The sequence below is a fragment of the Schistocerca serialis genome, chromosome 2, assembly GCF_023864345.2.
Source record: "Schistocerca serialis cubense isolate TAMUIC-IGC-003099 chromosome 2, iqSchSeri2.2, whole genome shotgun sequence".
Taxonomy (NCBI): domain Eukaryota; kingdom Metazoa; phylum Arthropoda; class Insecta; order Orthoptera; family Acrididae; genus Schistocerca; species Schistocerca serialis.
Genome location: NC_064639.1, coordinates 420,831,617 through 420,852,300, shown reverse-complemented (window position 1 = coordinate 420,852,300; position 20,684 = coordinate 420,831,617). Strand labels below are relative to the sequence as shown.

The 20,684-nt window shown below is 37.6% G+C and overlaps 1 protein-coding gene across 1 annotated transcript in view; it reads right to left on the bottom strand.

Annotated features, from left to right (window-relative positions):
- Positions 1-13,083: 13,083 nt before the first annotated feature.
- Positions 13,084-20,684, bottom strand: part of LOC126457278 (MFS-type transporter SLC18B1-like) — a 79,422-nt gene continuing 71,821 nt past the window's right edge. The window contains exon 11 of the mRNA XM_050093443.1: positions 13,084-14,089. Within this exon, the coding sequence (XP_049949400.1) occupies positions 13,778-14,089 (312 nt within the window). The 3' untranslated portion in view covers positions 13,084-13,777. The remainder of the gene's footprint in view (positions 14,090-20,684) is intronic.

The following is a 20,684-nucleotide window of genomic DNA, read 5'->3' as shown; positions in this document are numbered from 1 at the left end:
TGCTCACACTTTCAGAATCTACCTGTTGATGTCATATAGCAGATATTTCAAAATATATGTTTGAGGCAGTAATTAATAAAGTAAAGTCTTGCATGTGATTCCAGTACAGATTTAGCTTCGATGGCTCAGTTTTCATCATTTGTGCGTTACTGCGTGTATGATGAGGGTAATAGAGGAAAATTTTGTAGCAGTTATAACCATGAAAGGTCACACAAAAGGATGTCATTTTGTGGATGCAATTATAGAATTAAAAAAAAAAATTAATATCAGCATGTACGGATGGTTGTCCATCAATGACAGGCGTCAACAGTGGTTTGATAGCAGTGATTAAGAAGGAAGGGTATCTGCCAAATTTACTCTCCATTCACTGCTTACTGCATCAAGAAAGTTTGGCATGTCAAATTTCAAATACCAAATTGAAGAATGTTATGCAAATGGTTATAAGCGTTGTAAATTTCATTTGTGCCCGTGAACTTAATCACCGAAAATTTAAAGAACTTCTGCAGGAATTGCAAGCTTGTTACAGTGATGTTCTCCTACATACTGCTGTCAAATGGCTAAGCAAAGGAAAAGTGCTGGAACGGTTTGTCAATTTGAAATCTGAAATTATTTTATTTTTATAACAAAGTGGCAAAAATTATCCTGAACTTGATGATGATGAATGGTGTATACTTACAGCTTTTTTGACTGATATTACACAAAAATTCAACACACTTAACTTGGAATTATAAGGACCAAACAAGATAATTGGGCAAATGACTAACAAAATATTTGCATTTGAAGCCAAACTGGAATTATATATAAATGAACTCTAAATAAAAGATCTATCTGATTTTCCAACTGTTGCTATTCTCCAATCAGGCTTAACTATCGCTGAAACTATTTACCAAAACATGAAAGAATATTTAGAAGCCTAGTTGGAAGAAATAAAAAATAGATTTGCAGATGTTGGAAATACTCGCAGCTGTTTCATTCTCGTAGAGAACCCTTGGCATGTTGGACATGATGATCTCAAATTATTCTGCCAATTTGGATTTCCTAAAACTAATTTGCTAAATGAAATAATCCAACTTCTGCATGACACACAGTTTAAAGCCCTGTTTATAGAACATCGTGAAACACAACAGTACACTGAACTTTGGAAATGTGTGCCTAACAATTATAAAAATATATGAGACTATGCACAATTCATTTTAACACTATTTCCTTCAACTTACCTGTGTGAAGCTTCATTTTCAAAAATGAAGTACCTGAAAAATAAATATCATAATTGGTTGCCCAGTCATTTATCTGCTATTGTATCAATCTGAAATGAAAGTGCGTTGGATTCATGAATACGCATTATAGAGATGGTCATATGCAAGTCACGTGTGTGTGTGTGTGTGTGTGTGTGTGTGTGTGTGTGTGTGTGTGTGTTTATCCTCCACTTCTCCTCCTAAACCCTCGGATTGATTTCAACCACACTGATACACATATTATTTCCAATCTGTAAAGAAATATTGTGGGGTAAGGAAAGGCAATGTCTTATTGGGGCGGGGGATGGTAATGTGGAGGGAGGAGGACATGGATGCATACAGGGGAGTGCGAAATGGACAGATAAAGCGGTGAAGAGATGGTGAGTGAGGGGAAATTCTAGATGGATGACAGAGAGTGAGGGAAGGAAGAGACAGAATAACATAAGATTGGAATAAATACATATCTAGCCAATGCCAGGTACCTCATCTAGGATGAAATAAAATTAAGGCTGTTGTAAATCAGTCAAGTGAGTTGAAGAAAAATGAATTTCACAACACATAGAAAACAGTTGTGATTGTGTCTCATGTTACATAATACCTTTAACTATAAGTCCATTTGCTGTTATTTACCATCTGTTCACAGAGACTTCGCAGCAACATTTCATCGAGCAGTTGTAGTGTTACAATTTACGGGTCATTGAGGGTGGCAACAAATCGAAACAGAGAAAATTCTGCATGTAGTGGTCCGAATGGTATCTACTTTAACGATAAGTGCTGGAAAGTCAGTGGTAAACCTCTCACTTCTTTACTATAGCTAGTCTATTGGAGGTTCATAACACACCATTTATGTGGTATGCCAGTTAATAAAAAGACCTGGAAATCTGCGGCCCGAGGTGCTACATAATATTGTTAGTTTTCGCCCTCGAGCAAAAAAGTTTGACAACCACTGATCTACGGTGTATATGCAGAGACTGAAGCAATGAATGAAAATACCCCATTTTGTTCGATGCTGAGGTGTTACTGCAATACAGTTGGAGAGCCTCTACAGTGCTGTTTGAGTTTGGCGTGAATAGCAAGTGGGCCAGATTGTGAATAGGAATTTGGATTGAGGTGGGAGGCATGCTAGGGTAGTTCATGAAGTTATGCCAGGGGGGCATAATGGTAAATGCTTCTGTCTGGTGAGCAGGAGACCCTGATTTGAATCACAGCCTTGGCACAAATTTTCAGTCGTCACTTTAGTCTGCATACATACATACATAATAGTGACAGTGTTTCATTTAATCTTATGATTGAATTGTGTGTTCTACATACAATAAAATGATCAAAATGCAATATTCAAATATTTGTAGTGTGTCTCAGGTGAATATGATCCACAAAGTCTATTCACTTTTATTACAATGAGGCAATAGAAGTTTTTATATTTTAATGTAAAAATGACTATCCTTGACTGAAGTTTACTGCCAACTTAAACAGGTCACTCTACCTAGTAGGCCTTCAACTTTATGCTCCAATATTTTAGCCACATGCAAGATGTGAAAGAAATAAAAAACTTGTCATATTCTTTCCATTTTAAACAGTGGCACTGTACACTGAGACAATGTTTGTAAAGGGTTTGATTCTCTGGTTGATGGTAATCCATTGCTCAGGTATGGAAATACTTTCAACAGATATTTAGTGTATATGATATGTGGCCTGACAAAAAAAGACACCCAGAATGAGAGGAGAAAACAAAATGAAACTTCACAGGTTGAGAGGGTAAGTGATGTTATTTCAGTGGTTATAAAACTAGGTCAAATGTACAAAGATCTTGACAGTTTCAATCCATTTATCAGAATGACACTGCACCTTCTCTGGTCTAGATGCTTGCACTGCTTCAGTTGGGAATGGTGACAAGGCTGTTGTATCTTCTTCTGTGGCATGCTGGTCCACAACTGTTGTAACTGATTCTTCATATACTGGATGCTAACACAAGTACTGAGCTGATGCCACACATGTTCTAGTGGGGACATATCTGGGAATCTTGCTGGCTACGGGAGTATCTCAACATTATGCTTACATTTCACAGACATGTGCCATTTGTGGATGAGAATTGTCCTGTTGAAAAATGATACTGTGATATTGTCACATGAGAGAGAATACGCAAGGCTGTAGGATGTCCATGATGTACCGTTGTACAATCAGAGTTCCATCGATCCCTATCGGCTGTGACCTGAAGTCGTATTTGCTGGCTCCATACACCATCACTACTGTGCATCTCAAAAACATTTAAAGAATGGGGCCTCCCTCATGGTCATCCAGGTTAGTGCAGAACAGCGATTCATGGCTGAACACAGGTTAACATGATTTATCAGTAATCCATACCTCCCAATCACAGAACCACTTTAAGTGCAGCTGTTTATGTTCTGTTGTCAATGGAAGCCTATGAATGGTACTAATTTCCTAAATGGCAGCTTCTAGTCTGACTGATGGTACAGAACATTGCACAGAATCTGTTACTCATTTTCCAATGACAGATGCCAATGTGCAGTATTATGATGCGCCTGGTGCACAATACAGAGCCTTTTTGGTGGTTAGACATGGTTGCCTGGAACACCAACAAATATGCCTGCCTTCACATTCTCATGCAGTCTAACTCTGGGTCATTGTCACATCTGAATGCCCTACCAATCTGAATGTTGTATGATTCACGTAGCTGGCTATATGGAGACCTATGAGGGCCCTTTCAAATTTCGTCAGGTGCTGATAATGTTGTCTCTCATTAGCATGCAATCTCCCCATGTCCTTCACAGTGATCATTCAACACCTGCTCCTAGGCTTCTTCTGAATAGGTTACTCATATATGTCATTTGAGTGAGGTACTTTACTGGAAGGTAATTGCCATTGAACACCTGACACTTTTCGCAACCTTGTATACCCTACCAGATCTGGTAACAACACTAAATATGTTGAACACAAATGCACCCTGATGGCTGTTCTACCTGCCACAGATAATTGCAGCTCAACCTTTTACATATCCACCAATGTGAATGCATTAATAGTTAACACTGAAATCTGACAATGTTTTCTGGGTGCTTGATGTATTTTCTCAGCCAGTGTACCTCTGTTGCTAGCCTAAGTTTGATATGTGTCTGATTTTCTGTCAAGAATTATGTTGATTCATTTTATATGTTTCACACTGGTGAAAAAATTGATAATCAGAATTTGCATTTAACTCTATGACAAGATTTATTGTGCACTGTAAATGTTAATAAGTATTTGATTTTAGTGTCAGAGTTTGTGCTGGGCAGTGACATCATCACCATCATTTCAGATGCGTCTATTTTGCACTATGAATATTTAACACACATATCTGTTTTATGGTTCCTAGGAAATATGTTATGCTGATATGCTCTCTACACTTAGCAGTGATATTTGTGTAAAGAACATTACTAAAACTATATATTCAGCATGTTAAAGGAGTTGTTGATTACAGAAACTTAGGTTGCAAATTTTGCTATTTACTTAAAGGAAAACTTTCACTTAGAAATTTTGTTATGCATCAGTTATTTTATTGTTTATGAACACATTTGAATGCTCATGTAAGGATATGTTTCTCATTGCATAAATAATTTATGTACTGTATGGATTTGTCATATTTACAGAAAATCTTGCATGTTATCATATTTGAAGGAAAATCTTGTATGTTGTGATGACAACAACATGTAACTGTAGATAGGTTCTTGTTACATTATACTGACATGCACCTTTACCAAATTTTTCAGTGTTATGTGGCTTTTGGAGAATTTTACTACATTATGACACTTTAATCATTATTTACACGTTTAATAACATTTTGATGACACTTATGAACATGGGTAGCCAATATTTATTTATTTATTTATTTATTTTGTCCTTCAAATCCTACATGTATAGAATATATACAAGGATATTGGACATGGTTAGGTATTTACAAGATAAAATACAGTTTGTATTGCAATCCTAAGGACTAGATATTGAAGTAATTTAGCAAAGATTCATACATACAACAAACATAACAGGCAACATACGAAGTTGAATGTTAATAATGCATCTTTATTTTTGTTGTTTGGCTTTTATATATTCTGTCAGACTGTAAAAGCAATGATCAATTAAATATGCCTTTACTTCAGCCTTAAAACTGCAGAGTTTACCTGCTGATTTAATATGGTTGGGTAGATTATTGAAAATCTTTATCCCAGTGTGTAGTGTGCCTTTTTGGCACAGTGATGTTCTCACCTGTTTCATATGAAGGTCAGATTTTTGCCTTGTATTGTGTGCATGTATATCTTCATTTTTAATAAGATATCTGGGTGTCTGTCAACATATTGTTTGATGAAAACAGATGTTTCGTAGATAAAAATGCAAGGAAGAGGAACTGACAGTTTTTTTGAATATGGGTCTGCATGATTTCGTATTGTTTACCCCTAGAATAATTCTTAATATTCTCTTTTGCATCCTGAAAACTTTTAATATTTGTTGTTACATTGCCCCTGAAGATTATGCCATATTTAATTACAGAATGCATATAGGAGTAGTATACATTTAACAGGCTGGCTTTGCTGCAACAAGTTTTTAAGATCTGTATCATGTAACAGGTTTTGCTTAGTTTTCTTTGCAAATATTCAATGTGTACCTAGAGGGAGACCAAGAGATGAGTACACTAAGCAGATTCAGAAGGATGTAGGCTGCAGTAGATACTGGGAGATGAAGAAGCTTGTGCAGGATAAAGTAGCATACTGGGAGATGATGAAGCTTGCACAGGATAAAGTAGCATGGAGAGCTGCATCAAACCAGTCTCAGGACTGAAGACCACAACAACAACAACCACCTCCCATTTTGTGTTGTTCTGGAACCAGAGTACCAGAAATTTAGTGCTGTCAACACTTTCAAGAACTCTGTCCCTAAGTTCTATTTTTATGTTTGGGTGGTGTCTTCCTTTTACATTATAGAAGTTCAGTGCTACTGTCTTTTCTTTGTTTATAATTGGCTTATTATAGCTGAACCACTGTTCTACACTGTTCATTGTTTGGATAGTGGAGTCTTTTAGTTTTTCTTCTGTTTTACCACTAATAAGGAAGCTTGTATTGTCTGCAAATTGGAGGGTAGTTTGGCAATACTTGTTGTACATAAGATCATTGACATAGAGGAGAAACAGAATGAGTCCTAATACTGATCCTTGAGGGATGCCATATTTCACATTTTCATATCCTGAATAGTAGCAGCTGATTTTGTTATGGTCAGTATATTGCACTTCAGCTGCGACCACATAGGTATGTCTTGAGCCACTCATTGAATATACCTCTAATTCCTAATTGGTCAAGCTTCTGCTGTAGGGCATTATGGTCAATTACGTCAAAAGCTTTAGATAAATCAAGACGTATGCCTGTCGCAAACTCACTTGCATCCAGTTTAGTATAGATTTCATTAAGAAATTCAAATATTGCACTTTCAGTTGAACAGCCTTTCCTGAAGCCATACTGTGAAGGAGAGAGAATTTTATTTTTATTTAGGAAATCAAACAGTCTCTTAAAAAAAAAAAAAAATTACAGGCAGTAGGGCTATTGGTCTATAATTTGAAACACATTCTGGATTTCCTTTTTGGAACAGTGGTTTCAATTTTGCTGTTTTTAAGCATGAAGGGAAGTTTTCTGATGGCAGTGAGCTGTTGCACAAGTGTGTCAAGGGTTCAGCTAATGCAAGACAGCATTTTTTAATAATTGCATCTGGTATTCCATCAATTCCACATGAGTACCCTGTTTTCAAGGTTTTTATAACTGATAAAATTTCTTCAGTATTTGTGGGTGAAAGGAACAAAGATGTAGACACATTTCTCACACTATTGCATGATGGAGGTGATATTTTGTTGTGTTCTTCCAGTCCACTCACCAACTGTTCACTTACGTTTGCAAAATATTTGTTGAAGGTCCCTGCAATTTCTGTTGGGCAAGAAATAATTTGTCCTTCATAACATAAGTTCATATTTTTATATTGTTTAGTTTCACTTGTTTGATTTTTTATAACTTCCCATATAGCTTTAGATTTGTTTTTGAATTTTCAATGTGTTTGTCATTTGCCATTGTTTTAGCTTTCCTTACAACATTTTTGAGGATCCTCTTGTAATTCTTCAGGTACAAATGAAATTCATGAGGTATGTTCTGTGTCTTTGCTATATCATGTAATCTTTTCTTTGCACAAGAGATTCTAATACCTGTTGTAATCCATTTGTTCTTTTTGAAGTTAGGTTGACATTTTTGTTTTTTTAATGGAAATGCAGCTTCAGAGTATGACATGAAGATTTCCATGAATTTTTCAAACTGTTTGTTAGTGTTTTCACTAGTATACACTTCATACCAAGTTTCTTCACTTAGTCTCTGTACAAAAATGTTTACTTGTTTGTTAGTGAATTTCCTTGCTTCTTTTACAAGTTCCTCTTTTTCAGTTGTTTCACTTGGGGTGTGCAAAGCAATAAACTGCACATAGTGATCACTGAAGCCAGTATTAAGATTTCTGGCGCAGAAATTGTGATTTACATTTGTGTTTATTAATATCTGATCAATTGTTGAACTAATTGTTGGTGTAACTCTTGTAGGAGAGTCTATGGTGGCTTTTATGTTATATGTTTCGAGTAGGGTCATCAAGCTTTGCTGGTCTTTTGAGATTTATTGAAAATCAATATTAAAATCTCCACATATGATCACTGTTTTGTTGAAGTTTTTTTATAGTATTTAAAGCTGCTTCTAGTTGATGACAGAAATCATTTAAGTTCCCATCAGGGCTCCTATATACACAGATGATTATTAATTTTAACACAGAGTGTTCAACTGTGGATACTTCAAAAACTCTCTTCAGCTAACAGTTCAATGGGTTTTATGTTACAATAATCAATGCCACTTTTAACAGATATACATGACCCTCCATGACTGGATGTACTTCTAGAGAGTGATGATGAAAGATTGAAGTCTGCAAGTTATGTGAAAGGTTAGGAATGGGATCTGCCATGCTATGAGATTACATTATCTCGACTCTGCAGTGTAAACACACATAATACGTACATTACCTTGACTCTGAAAATGGTTCAGGAAACCAATATTTATGAAAGATACTAACTTAATATTAGCAGCTTACATAATGGATTGTAAAAAGCAGTGGTTAAGGAGATTTATATTTTACTGTAATCAGTACTTGTTTCAGTATTTTTTACCTTGTTTATGAGACTTGTTAATGCATTTAGTTACATATTTTACGCTATTTGCAATTACTTTATGTAGTACTTTTGTCAATATCTGGGGACAGCTTGTGTGTTTTATTCAAGGAAGACCTTACCACAATGGAAACACTGATCATAGATATAGGATAGGCTAGCTTTGTAAATGCTTGAGATGTCAATTATGGAACAATTTTCTCATGTTTATTATTCCTGATGACTTAAATTGTGATTGTTTTGTGTACCAGGGAAGTTCATTTTCATATATAGTTAGGTTTGTTCACCTAGTGGAATTATGTGTATTTTAAAACTGCACTAATGAATGAATTAATAGAAGAAATAGTGTCAGAGTTAGTTTCTAAAGTGAACATGTACACTCAAGTCAGCAGAAAATGATAACACTAATGGGATAATGGCTGAAGTTCTATGAAAGTTGGTGTGAAAACACATAGCAAAATTGTTTAAGTAGTATTACATTTATATTCAGAAATTAACAAACCAGAAAATTGTTGTTTCAAGTCAAATCGGATTACATTTATTTAAAGTTGGAAATGGTTTTGTCATGATTCAGTTCCAGTAAAAATGCATATGCAGAAGGATACACATTTCTGATAATCTGTAATGAATGGTTATTTAATGAATATAAATGTATTAATTTCCATGATATTCTTAGTTGTTTCTGAACAGTGAAAACTTTGGTACAATGTAAGGATTCACCATTATATTTCAGCAGATGGATACTATGATAAAGCCATAATAAAAGAGCACAGCACATTAATGACCATATCTATTAGTAAAAGAGAAATCAGAACTGGTTATGAGTGAAGACAAGATCAGACCTTCTGTGAACATGTGAACAGCTGTAATCTGACAATGATGTAAAACTTTCCATCAAATGTCATCTTTGTACTTGTTTGTGCTTTGTGGGAAGTAGGTTTGTAATGTAATTGAGTCAAAGTTGTGATGAGTTTAGTTGGAATTAGTAGCTCAAAGGAGCCACTTGATTTAAAATTTTGTCAGTCCAATATCTGAAGAGATGAAGGTACATCAGTTATAAATGGAGAGAGTATTTCATTTCATAATTAGGGATTCATCAGACAGTCAAGTGTGGTATCAGTATATATTCTTTACCTGCTCTAGACCTGTGGACCTAGTTGTATCTTGAAGAAGAAGAAGAAGATGAAGAAGAAGAAGAAGAAGAAGACAGACAGACAGACAGACAGACAGACAGACAATAATGTCAACTTAGAGCAAATAGCCAAATAAGAAGTTTTATTTTACTAAAAGTGAACATGTCCTTCAGTGAGATTTTCTTCAGAATAATGACAAGTCCATTCAGATGACATGTCATTTTGTAGACATAATTGAATTGGCATGTTTCAAGGAAGATCAATATTTTTCTCATCTTAAGGATGATTTTTCCAGTTTTAGAGTAACATAGCTTTTGTGACACAAAGATGTAATAAAAGAAGAGTTACTGGTGGCAAGGAGTTCCATAATAAAGGTATGCATAAGTTTCCTGACTCAAATAGACAAGCATTCAATTAATGCACCATATACTCCTGAGCAGAATGAGGTCACTGAGTGGGAAAATAGAATCCTATTAGAGATGGCGTGTTCTTGGCTCTGTTCTGTGAATACCTTCCACACACAATGTGGGCTGAGGCTATTTTGGCTATAACTGACATTTTGAATTGAAATGTTCGCACAGAAAGTGGAAGTAAAATTCCAGTTTTGATATTTTTGAAGGTGTAATGTCATTTTAATTATTTGGTGACATTTATATAAATGTATCTTTTTTTTCATGAGAGAGAGAGAGAGAGAGAGAGAGAGAGAGAGAGAGAGAGAGAGAGAGAGAGAGAGAGAGAGAGAGAGAGAGAATTAATCTAATTAATCTACAAAAAATTACAGAAACCATTTACAGGACTAGCTCAGAAAGTGTTAAATTTTTTCTTACTAAATTTACATCATTAGCATGAGGTAAACAGGGCAGTATGCATTTACAGTGTGTAAGTAACAGTCTAGAGGGTTGTGAGTTCCATGAAGTACATCGTATTGACAGCACTGGACTCCATGTTGATTGTAACATATTTTTATAGCTATTACAGTACAATAATTTCTACTATGATGGTTCAAATCAGTTAAACTAAAAAGACAGTGAGTGTAAATTTGCATTCTCTATGTAATAGGTAAAAAGGTGAGTAAGTGTAATTTTTCTAAATTATGTTATGATAACATATTTAACACTTCTGTAAAATACTGCAGATTTTCTAGAAATGTGAAATTGCTTTAGCCTGGGCCAAAAGTAACCTCAAAATGAAGATAAGTGGTGTTAGAATCTAATGGCGATTCTGAAAGTTTCTCTGATGTGTGAATTATTGGAAGATAAATTAGCAGGTGGACAGCATGCTATAGTTTTATACAATGAACAATAATCTGGAATTGGGACTGAGCTGAGTGATGAGGATGCTAAAGTAAAACAGTATGAGAAATAATGAGAAACTATTCTTGCATTAGGAAGGTTTGATAATTCTTGTCAGGCCAGCAAAACATTGCTATTTTCAAGTACCAGAGCTCCAGTAATTTGTGCAGTAAGGCTCATAAACATGCTGTACATTATCTTTAAGTAGCAGTATTGTATGTTACTTTTCCATGTAGTTACCATAGCTTAACACGCAACTTGAAATATACTATACTTGTACATTTGGTGTCTCACTTTCTCAATAGAGTTCAATATTGCCTCTCCTTGCTGTCAACATTTGATATTTTATTTGTTCCTCTTGCTCCTGAATGTCTACTCTAGAGATAATGGTTATCTCTAGAGTAAACTCAATGGTTGAGTTTATTTTGTCTCAACATTAGATTACCACTTTTTCATGAAGAAATGCAAGTGGGTCAAATAAGCCCAAGTGGCGGAAACTCTCCCACTTCTTTTTAATGGTACAACAGCAACAGATGTTATGCATTTTGTTCAATATCATTCCCCTCCCCCTCCCCCTCCCCCTCCCCCTCCCCCTCCCCTGGTGTTTTCTTGCCACAAAAATATTGGGCCAGATTAACCCCAGTTCATTGTATGCATAATTATGCTACATAGTCAAAACTGCTGCTGCTGCTGCTGCAGTGATGGGTATACAGTGAGAAATAAAAATTATCATTATAGTTACAGGTGTAATTTCTTCAGTGCAATTTGTTGAAAAGCCACCATGAAATTTCAAAGCCTCAGAAAAAGCACAATAATTTGAAAATTAGTCTATGATGTTATACTGGATAAGTGTTCTGGCAGTAGATCCATTCTGTACAGTATTATCTCCAAAGAAAGCAATGTTTGCCCTCTCGAAGTTTTGATACAGCTAAATAATAAAAATACCGTTCTATGAGGCGTTATCATGGTATTTGAGTAAAGTTCACTTTTGAAGCAAATATAGTGTGGTACTTAGGGACCATCAGTGGCTGAGTTTAACTTAAATAACAGAGGACAAATAGTTCCATTAATGAATTGTATGAAAAAGAGTGAAACTTAACTCTGATAGTTATCAAATAGTACACAGTGGTAATAAATAGCAATTCATAGCCTGTCCATTACATGGAAGGTTATTAGCTATAATTCACTAAGACTGTCTGTAAAAAGTAACAGTAGATCTGGACAGATATGAAGCTAATTTCAATTAAATAATGGGCTTACAAGTAGTAATAATTGAAGCATCCTGATATGTATCAGGTGTGTGGAAAGTAGTATTAACTGAGACACTGCTACTACGCCTATAATAAAAATACAAACTAGGAAATGAATGATCTATTACTCATTATGGAACGGTGAAATATGGGGCAATCTGGCATGGGGTTGCCCTAAAAGTAAGATAGACTTTCTTATTCTATCATCTTAACCGTATGATGGACAGAGCACTTTAATAATACCTGTGTGCTGAATGTGAGAATAAGAGTGTCAACTGATGATGAATGGCACGTCATATGCATTATCGAGAAGTTTACCTGTTGCTCTTTCAACTAGAGTAGATGCTTAATACATGTCAGATGATAGCCCACTCCACAGTATGTGCAGGCATTAAGTTTGCCCAGCATTGTACATCTGACGATGTTGCACTTTATTTAAACTAGTAATTGTAAGATAAAATGTATTTGTAGGTAAGTAATTTGCTATATACCACTTTCATAAATCAAGACATTTGTAGTTATATAAAAACTGTTGGTCTGTTTTAGTCTTCTGTTTTGTTGCTAATAATGAAATTCTTTTCTAATATTGTCATATTCTCCTGTCACTCCCAGACCATTTATTCGATCTTCACATCAGCAATGTTTGGCTTATTTCTGGTGTTCTGCGGGTCATTATTAGGATGTTGGAACTTAAAAATTAGTTTATACATCCTTTCTGTTGTGTTTCTTAATTCCACCTCCATATCCCCACTTCCTGTGATGAACAGCTCCAAGTGACTTTAAAAAAGACTTTCATTGTACTCATTAAAAATCTTCCGCTTCTTACAGTTCATGATCAGTTGTAGAGGTATGTGTTCCATGTAGTGATTTAGTTCAATTACTCTCCCATTAATAATATGTACTTAAGTCTATGTATGAGTAAGAGGGTTAAAAGGAATTTTAAAAAAAGCAAAGTGCCTTTCCAGTCACACATTGTTTTTATTCTTTACATTTTCACTGTGGTGTGTCCCATTCTTATTTAGTAATGGACTACAAAATTATTTTTCAAAAATGCAGATCAGAAGTTATCACACTCATTCTTAGTCAATATGTACAATTATTTGCTCCATCCACTCTTAGTAATGTAATCAATATTTACAAAATACAATATTTTCATTTGTGCAGTTACAAATTGCTAAATAAGAGTGAGAGACACAAAAAATTATTCTAAAAGTGAGGAACATGTATGAACTAGTTTTAACTTGTGGTCATGTTTCAGAAAGTTTAATAAATAAAATGTTAGACACAAAAGGCCTCCTGAATTGTCAGTCAGTCTACGATGTGAATGCATAGAGGTAACTGTTTATGGGTGGAGCTTGACCTAATGTTATTTAACAGCTGTGGGCATTACATAGCAGCATCCTCAGCATTTTACTTGCTTTTTCAGGTGACAGAACATACACAGATAGGTACACATTGGTTCTTCTCTTTCATCAAGCATACTATTTACTGCTGCTACCGTCATATTACTGTAAACACTCTTCTTTACAGTTATAACTAGACATTAAGGATGTTTTGAGAATACTGATAGGTGTTATTTTACAGGTGTAAAATTTAACACTGTAGGCAACGCATTTTTCTTCAGAATTTAATTTTTCAGCAGAAATGTTCAATGTCTGCCCCCTATAAGATTTCTTGATTCTGACCCACCAAAACTTGAACTGTAAGGGCCTATCAGAACAGCACCACTGTCTTTCATATGCCAGGTTCCATGCCTATTTTTGTAACTGTTACAGGCAATAATGCCATTCATTCCCGGTGGTCGTTCAATAGCAACTGCTTTGTTTCTGACAACAGTTCCATTACTGATGTTCGACCCTGTCTCTGCACTGGAGTACATCTTCAGATCATCTGTTTGTGTTATTTCCTTGTAGGGTGATCTTCTTCGTGTGAAGCAAATAAAGTTCAGTACGACTATACCCTGATGAAAAAGTAAAGGTAAATCAGTGAACAAATGAAACACTTTCATACTAAAAACTTTTCTTTCACAATTTTCACACAATTCTTCAGAAAAAAGTAGATTCATGAAACATTTAAAGTTAGTCATAATACAGATTTATATAAATTTTATAAATAGTGTGGACAAAATAGTTCATGCCTCTTAAGATGGATTGCCTGCCTGTTTTATTTTACCCCTGTAGATTTCAGCAATAGCTTCATAGCAACAAAAGCACAATATTTTGTCATGATGTTCAATAGAGAAATTGTGCCAGCAAGTGACAAGGAGAATTTTATAATCTTAGAGCAAACAGTAAAACCTAATCAGAAAAGTTTTTCAGTGTCTTAGTGCTGAGTAATAAGTGGAATGCAGTACAGAAATTTTAAGCCATTAAAATAAACAGCTTCACCATGAGGGATGACTATATCAGCAATCTTAATTGACTAAGTGTTTTATGCTTAAGTAGAAACTGAAGTACAAAATGGTAGTGTTTATTCACATTAAATTCAGCTCCGAGTTTTGTGAGCACTAACAATGTCAAGAGCCTTTTCCATATTAATTAGCATACATGCCTTCAGCAGTGTCATGACCATATTGTCCATATCTACACTGTAATTATGTATGTGGCATTTGTATTACCACACAAAATATTCAAAAGTAAGGATAATATTTCCCAACAAGAAATGCAAGATGTTATATTACTTGGTGAGTAAGTTGTGATCCAGAAAACTATTTCTATAATTGAGTTTATAAGAAGTATCCAAGTTTTGTTGCAGTAAGAAAGGTTCTAGAATCGGATTAAAATTCAAGGTGAAAGACTATGTTAAGATCAGTAATGACATTGCTGTGCTCAGTTGAAGTGAAGAAGAATTACAGGATCTGTTGAATGGAATGAATAGTTTAATCAGTACAGAACATGGGTTGTGAGTAAAGCAAAGCAAGTCAAAAGTAATGAGAAGTTGTGGAAATAAGGATAGCAAGAATCTTATCACACTGGTGATCACGAAGCAGATGAAGTTAAGAAATTCTGCTACAAAGTAGTGAAGTAACCCATCATGGATTCAGTGGAGAGGATATAAAAAGCAAACCAACACTGGCAAAAAGGGGCATTCCTGAGAGAAGTCTGCTAGCACCAAACGTAGGCCTTAGGAAGGAATTTCTGAGAATGTATGTTTGGAGCATGGTATTGTATGGTAGTGACACATGGACTGTGGGTAAACTAGAACAGAAGAGAATAGGAACATATGAAATTTGGTGCTACAAAAGAATACTGAAGATTTGGTGGGCTTATAAGATAAATAAAGAGCAGGATCTCCGTAGAATCAGCAAGCAAAACAATGACAAGAAGGGGGCAATATGATAGGAAATATGTTGAGAAATCAGGAAAAAACATTCAAGGTTCTAGGAGGAGCTGTAGAGGAGAGAGATTGGGATACAAATAACTGAGAATGTAGGTTGAAAGTGCTAGTGTGATATGGGAAGGTCGATACAGGAGAGGAATTCATCATGGGCCACATTACACCAGTCAGAAGACTGATGGCAAAAAAAAAAAAAAAAACTGTTACAGACTCATTTTCTCTTGTTTCCATGAATAGAAAAGCTGTAGAGTTATGTTGAAGCCTGTTTGATAAATTTAAAAATGAAAGAATTGGTTTTCACTGGTTTCTTTGTTGTCCTGTTGACATTACTAACAAAGTGTTAATATTAGCTTAATTTTACACCAACAGGGAATGACAAGACATTATAACCATCATACTTCTGAGATAAATTTGGTGATTTAAACTCCTGGTGAACTTTACTTAAAAGATAACCCACTGGAAAGTTGAGGTACTGAGGCATCAAAAGCAACAAACAAGATAGAGACCTTAGCTAGTTTTTGGATGAACTGTTTTCAGAGCTATGTGGGCGTGACCAGCGAACCAGGTGTTCACCTACAATAATGACCAACAAACCATGGCCAAGAGCACTCGGTCATCCAGTGGCACAACACACTGCTGAGCAGGTGTCTAATTTTGGTGGCTGCTTCACAACCCATGACCTCTATTACACAGATGGAACTCATCCTTATGATGCTGCCTTAGCTCCTGTAATCCTCCAGCATTAACCTCTGCAAGTCCATGACCCAAATCCTCTATCACCCCTGCCGCAGGAACTTTAAACTTCACTCATCCCAACCCTCCTCAACATCTACCACTGTCATGTCATCATTTAATCATTGTCATGTTGTCATCTAATCATCATCTCCCATATGCTGGCATATGAATCTGTGCCTATATGGTTAGGTGAATAATTCTGATGCAATAATTTAGAAAATAAACAGTTGTATCAATACAGGGAGACTATTCCAAAAGTAAAGGCTTGGTGGTCATTGCTACCAGTCTCTAGGTAATCGTCTGGCACATGCTGACTACCACTCTCCATGGTGTTTAATTTATGGTGCTTAGGAATCGATGTCGTGCAAAATCTGTCCATTCAATTTCCCTCCCCCTCCCCAACTGTGGAAATTTATGTATGCCAAGACAGATGCTTGTTACAGATTAACTGCATGCAACATTTTCATTACCTGCTGAAGAATCGCCTCTTAGACCACAGTGACATCAGAATGCCTCTCATTCACCCAATGTCCTTAGTGTGGTAATAGTGTTACAGATCTTTCATCAGAGAGGCAGTGAGTGTGCAGTAGAAGCTGACTGCATAATGTTCACTTTGTAAAGACAAGAAGAAATACTCAAAGCCAATTAGTTACAGTCAAGGCTCTGCCAACACAAAGCTTGTCACATAGGTTCAGTCCCATGTGGGACTAACTGTTTTTGTGGTTTCTCCATCTTTTCTTAGAGGTAGTTGCCATTTGCACTAATTGGAAATGTCTACTTTTATCTGTAAGAGTTCCTAAATTATACAGTAATATTCATTCTTTTTCATAAATTAGTAATCTGTAGGTTAAACACACAACAGTTATAAGCTCTAATAATTAGAGAACAGCATGAAAGTAAATGATGGGAACTTAGAATTGACACTCATGGTACTTTGAAACTTCCTGTCAGATTAAAACAGTGTGGCAGACAGACTATCTCAGGACCTTTCGCTTTCGCGGGCAAGTGCTCAATCAACTGAGCTACCCAAGCTCAACTTGCACCCCGTCCTCACAGCTCAGCTTTTGCCAGTATCTCATCTGCTATCTTCCAAACTTGAGAGAAGATCTCCCGGAACCTTGCAGAACTAACAAACACTCCTGAAAGGAAGGATATTGCAGAGACATGGCTTAGCCACAGCTTGGGAGATGTTTCCAGTTCTGCAAGGTTTGCAGAAGAGCTTCTGTGAAGTCTTTAAGGTAGGAGACAAGATACTGGCAGAATTGAAGCTGTGAGGATGGGGCATGAGCCGTGCTTGGGTAGCTAAGATGGTACAGCACTTGCCCACAAAAGGCAAATGTCCCGAGTTCAAGCCTCTGTCCATGCACATAGTTTTAATCTGCCAGAAAGTTTCATATTGGCAGACACTCCACTTCAGAGTGAAAATCTCATTCTGAACATTCACAGTTACTGCATATTATTCCCTTACTCATTAGTGCAATTTGTTATCTTCGCAAAATAGGTCTCCGTTATGCATACTTTTGCTCTCTGTTCAGTGTCCGCAGTACTTGTCCTCCTCTGTTGAAAAGCGAGGGGGGAGATTATGTTATGTTTTTTAATGGAGTTATGGAGCTCTAGTATGTTGAGCCAAGGGGGCTTGCCTTTGGTCTACTCTTACTGCTTGTCTGTTTTATCACCTTTCTCTGTTTGTATAAAACGTATCTCCCATTTGAAACTATTTCTTCATTTTGTTTTAGGGAGCACAAACAATTAGGGTAACACACACACAAGTCAACACTTTAGAACACAGAAACAAAGAGACAAGTTTTTTTGTTTTGGTTTTAGGGCGCAAAACTGCTATGGTCATTAGCGCCCGGTCTGTGACTTAGGAAACGGTAAAAAACGAAAATGGAAAGCAGCAGCAATGGGAACGAAACTCAAAAAATTGGAGAAACTAAAAGCAGAAGGAAAGCTTAAAAATCTACTACAGAAAGGGGTTGGTTGTCCCCAAAAAGAGCTTCAAATGACTGACGTCATCTCACTGGCACTAATAAACTTGAGAACGCGATCGGCCGAGTGCATGTTATCTGCTAAAATGGACGATATATCAGGCGACAGCTTTAGATGGGCGCGTAACGGAGTAAAATAGGGGTACTCAATTAAAAGGTATCTTACCATCCACAGCTGAGAGCAGTGGGGACAGAGTGGGGGAGGACCGCCGCTTTAAAGATGTCGATGGCTAAAAAGACAGTGCCCTATCCGGAGTCTAGTTAAAATTACCTCCTCCCGACGACGTGTTCGGGAGGAAGAGGTCCAAGCACAGGGAAGAGCTTTCACGTCCCGCAATTTATTATGGAGAAGTGTCGACCAATGTGCGTGCCATAAAAGAACAACACAACGACATAAAACACTCTGTAGATCGGCGAATGGAATCAATCGAATAGCTGGCTGAAGAAGAGAGAATGCAGCCTTGGCCGCTATATCGGCCACCTCATTGCCACAGATACCAACGTGTTCTGGGAGCCAGAGGAACGTCACAGAGATGCCCCCAAAATGGAGCAAGCGCAGGCAGTCCTGAATCTGGTGGACCAGAGGGTGGACAGGGTAGAGAGCTTGGAGACTGAGGAGAGAGCTGAGAGAATCTGAACAGATAACATACTGTATCCGCTGATGGTGGCGGATGTATTGGACAGCCTGGAGAACAGTGTAAAGCTCCGCAGTATAAACCGAACACTGGTCGGGAAGCTGAAATCGATTTGGGGTGTCGCCAACAATATAGGCACTCCCTACAACTAACGATGTTTTCGAGCCACCAGTGTGGATGAATGTGGCTTCCTTCATTTGTGCACATAGAGCAGCAAATGCCCGACGATAAACAAGTGAAGGGGTACCATCCTTGGGAAATTGACAAAGGTCACGGAGCAGGCAAATCCAGGGATGGAGCCAAGGAAGGTTTTAGGATAGCGGAAGGAAAGAGAATGGAGCAGTTGACAGAAGCGGACTCCCGGTGGTAGTAGGGAGGAAGGGCGGCCTGCATACCCTACATCAAAGGAGGCGTCGAAAAAAAATGTCATGGGCTGGATTAGCAGGCATGGAAGACAGATGGCTAGCGTAATGACTCAGAAGGACTGCTCGCCGTTTGGACAGTGGAGGTTCAGCAGTCTCAGCATAAAGGCTTTCCACAGGGCTGGTGTAAAAAGCTCCAGACATTAAACGTAATCCACGGTGGTGGATAGAGTCGAGACGCCGAAGAATAGACGGCCGAGCAGAGGAGTAGACTATGCTTCCATAGTCCAATTTTGAGCGCACTAAGGCGCGATAGAGGCGGAGAAGGACCACTCGGTACGCTCCCCAGGAGGTACCATTCAGGACACGGGGGGTGTTGAGGGATCGCAGGCAGCGAGCCGTAAGATAGGAAACGTGGGAGGACCAGCACAGTTTTCTGTCAAACATAAGACCCAAGAATTTAGCGACGTCTGAAAACGGAAGGTTGACAGGACCTAGATGTAAGGAGGACGGAAGAAACTCCTTACGTCGCCAAAAATTAACACAAACGGTCTTACTGGGAGAAAAACAGAAGCCAGTTTCGATGCTCCAGGAGTGGAGGCGATAGAGACGTCCTTGAAGACGTCGTTCAAGAAGGCTGGTCCGTTGAGAGCTCTAGTAGATCGCAAAATCGTCCACAAAGAGGGAGCCCGAGAGATCAGGAAGGAGACAATCGATAATTGGATTGATGGCAATGGCAAACAGTACAACACTCAGCACTGAGCCCTGGGGTACCCCGTTTTCTTGGGGGAAAGTACGGGAGAGAGTAGTGTTCACCCGCACCCTAAATGTGCGCTCTGCCATAAATCCGCGAAGAAAAAGGGGCAGCCGACCCCGAAAGCCCCAAGAGAACAGTGTGCGGAGGATGCCTGTCCTCCAACAGGTATCGTATGCTCTCTCCAGATCAAAAAATATTGCTACTGTTTGGCGTTTCCGGAGAAAATTGTTCATGATATAAGTGGAGAGAGCAACAAGATGGTCAACTGCAGAACGATGCTTTCGGAATCCGTATTGGGCTGGTGTTAAAAGACTGCGGGATTCCAGCCACCACTCTAAACGGTAATTCACCATACGCTCCAAAACCTTACAGACACTACTTGTGAGAGAAATGGGGCGATAGTTAGAGGGGAGATGTTTGTCCTTTCCAGGTTTCGGAACTGGAACGACGATAGCTTCCCGCCATCGTCTGGGAAAAGTACTGTCGGTCCAAATTCGATTATAAAGACGAAGGAGGTGACGCAGACTATGGGTTGATAAATGCAGCAACATTTGGACGTGGATACCATCCGGTCCTGGGGCGGAGGAGCGAGAAGAAGAGAGTGCATGTTGGAGTTCCCGCAAGGAGAAAAGAGTATTGTAGCTTTCGCGATTTTTGAGAGGAGGAAGCAAGAGGTCGCACTTCCGCTGCACGTTTCTTCGGGAGAAACGCTGGTGGGCAATTTGAAGAGCTCGAAATCTCA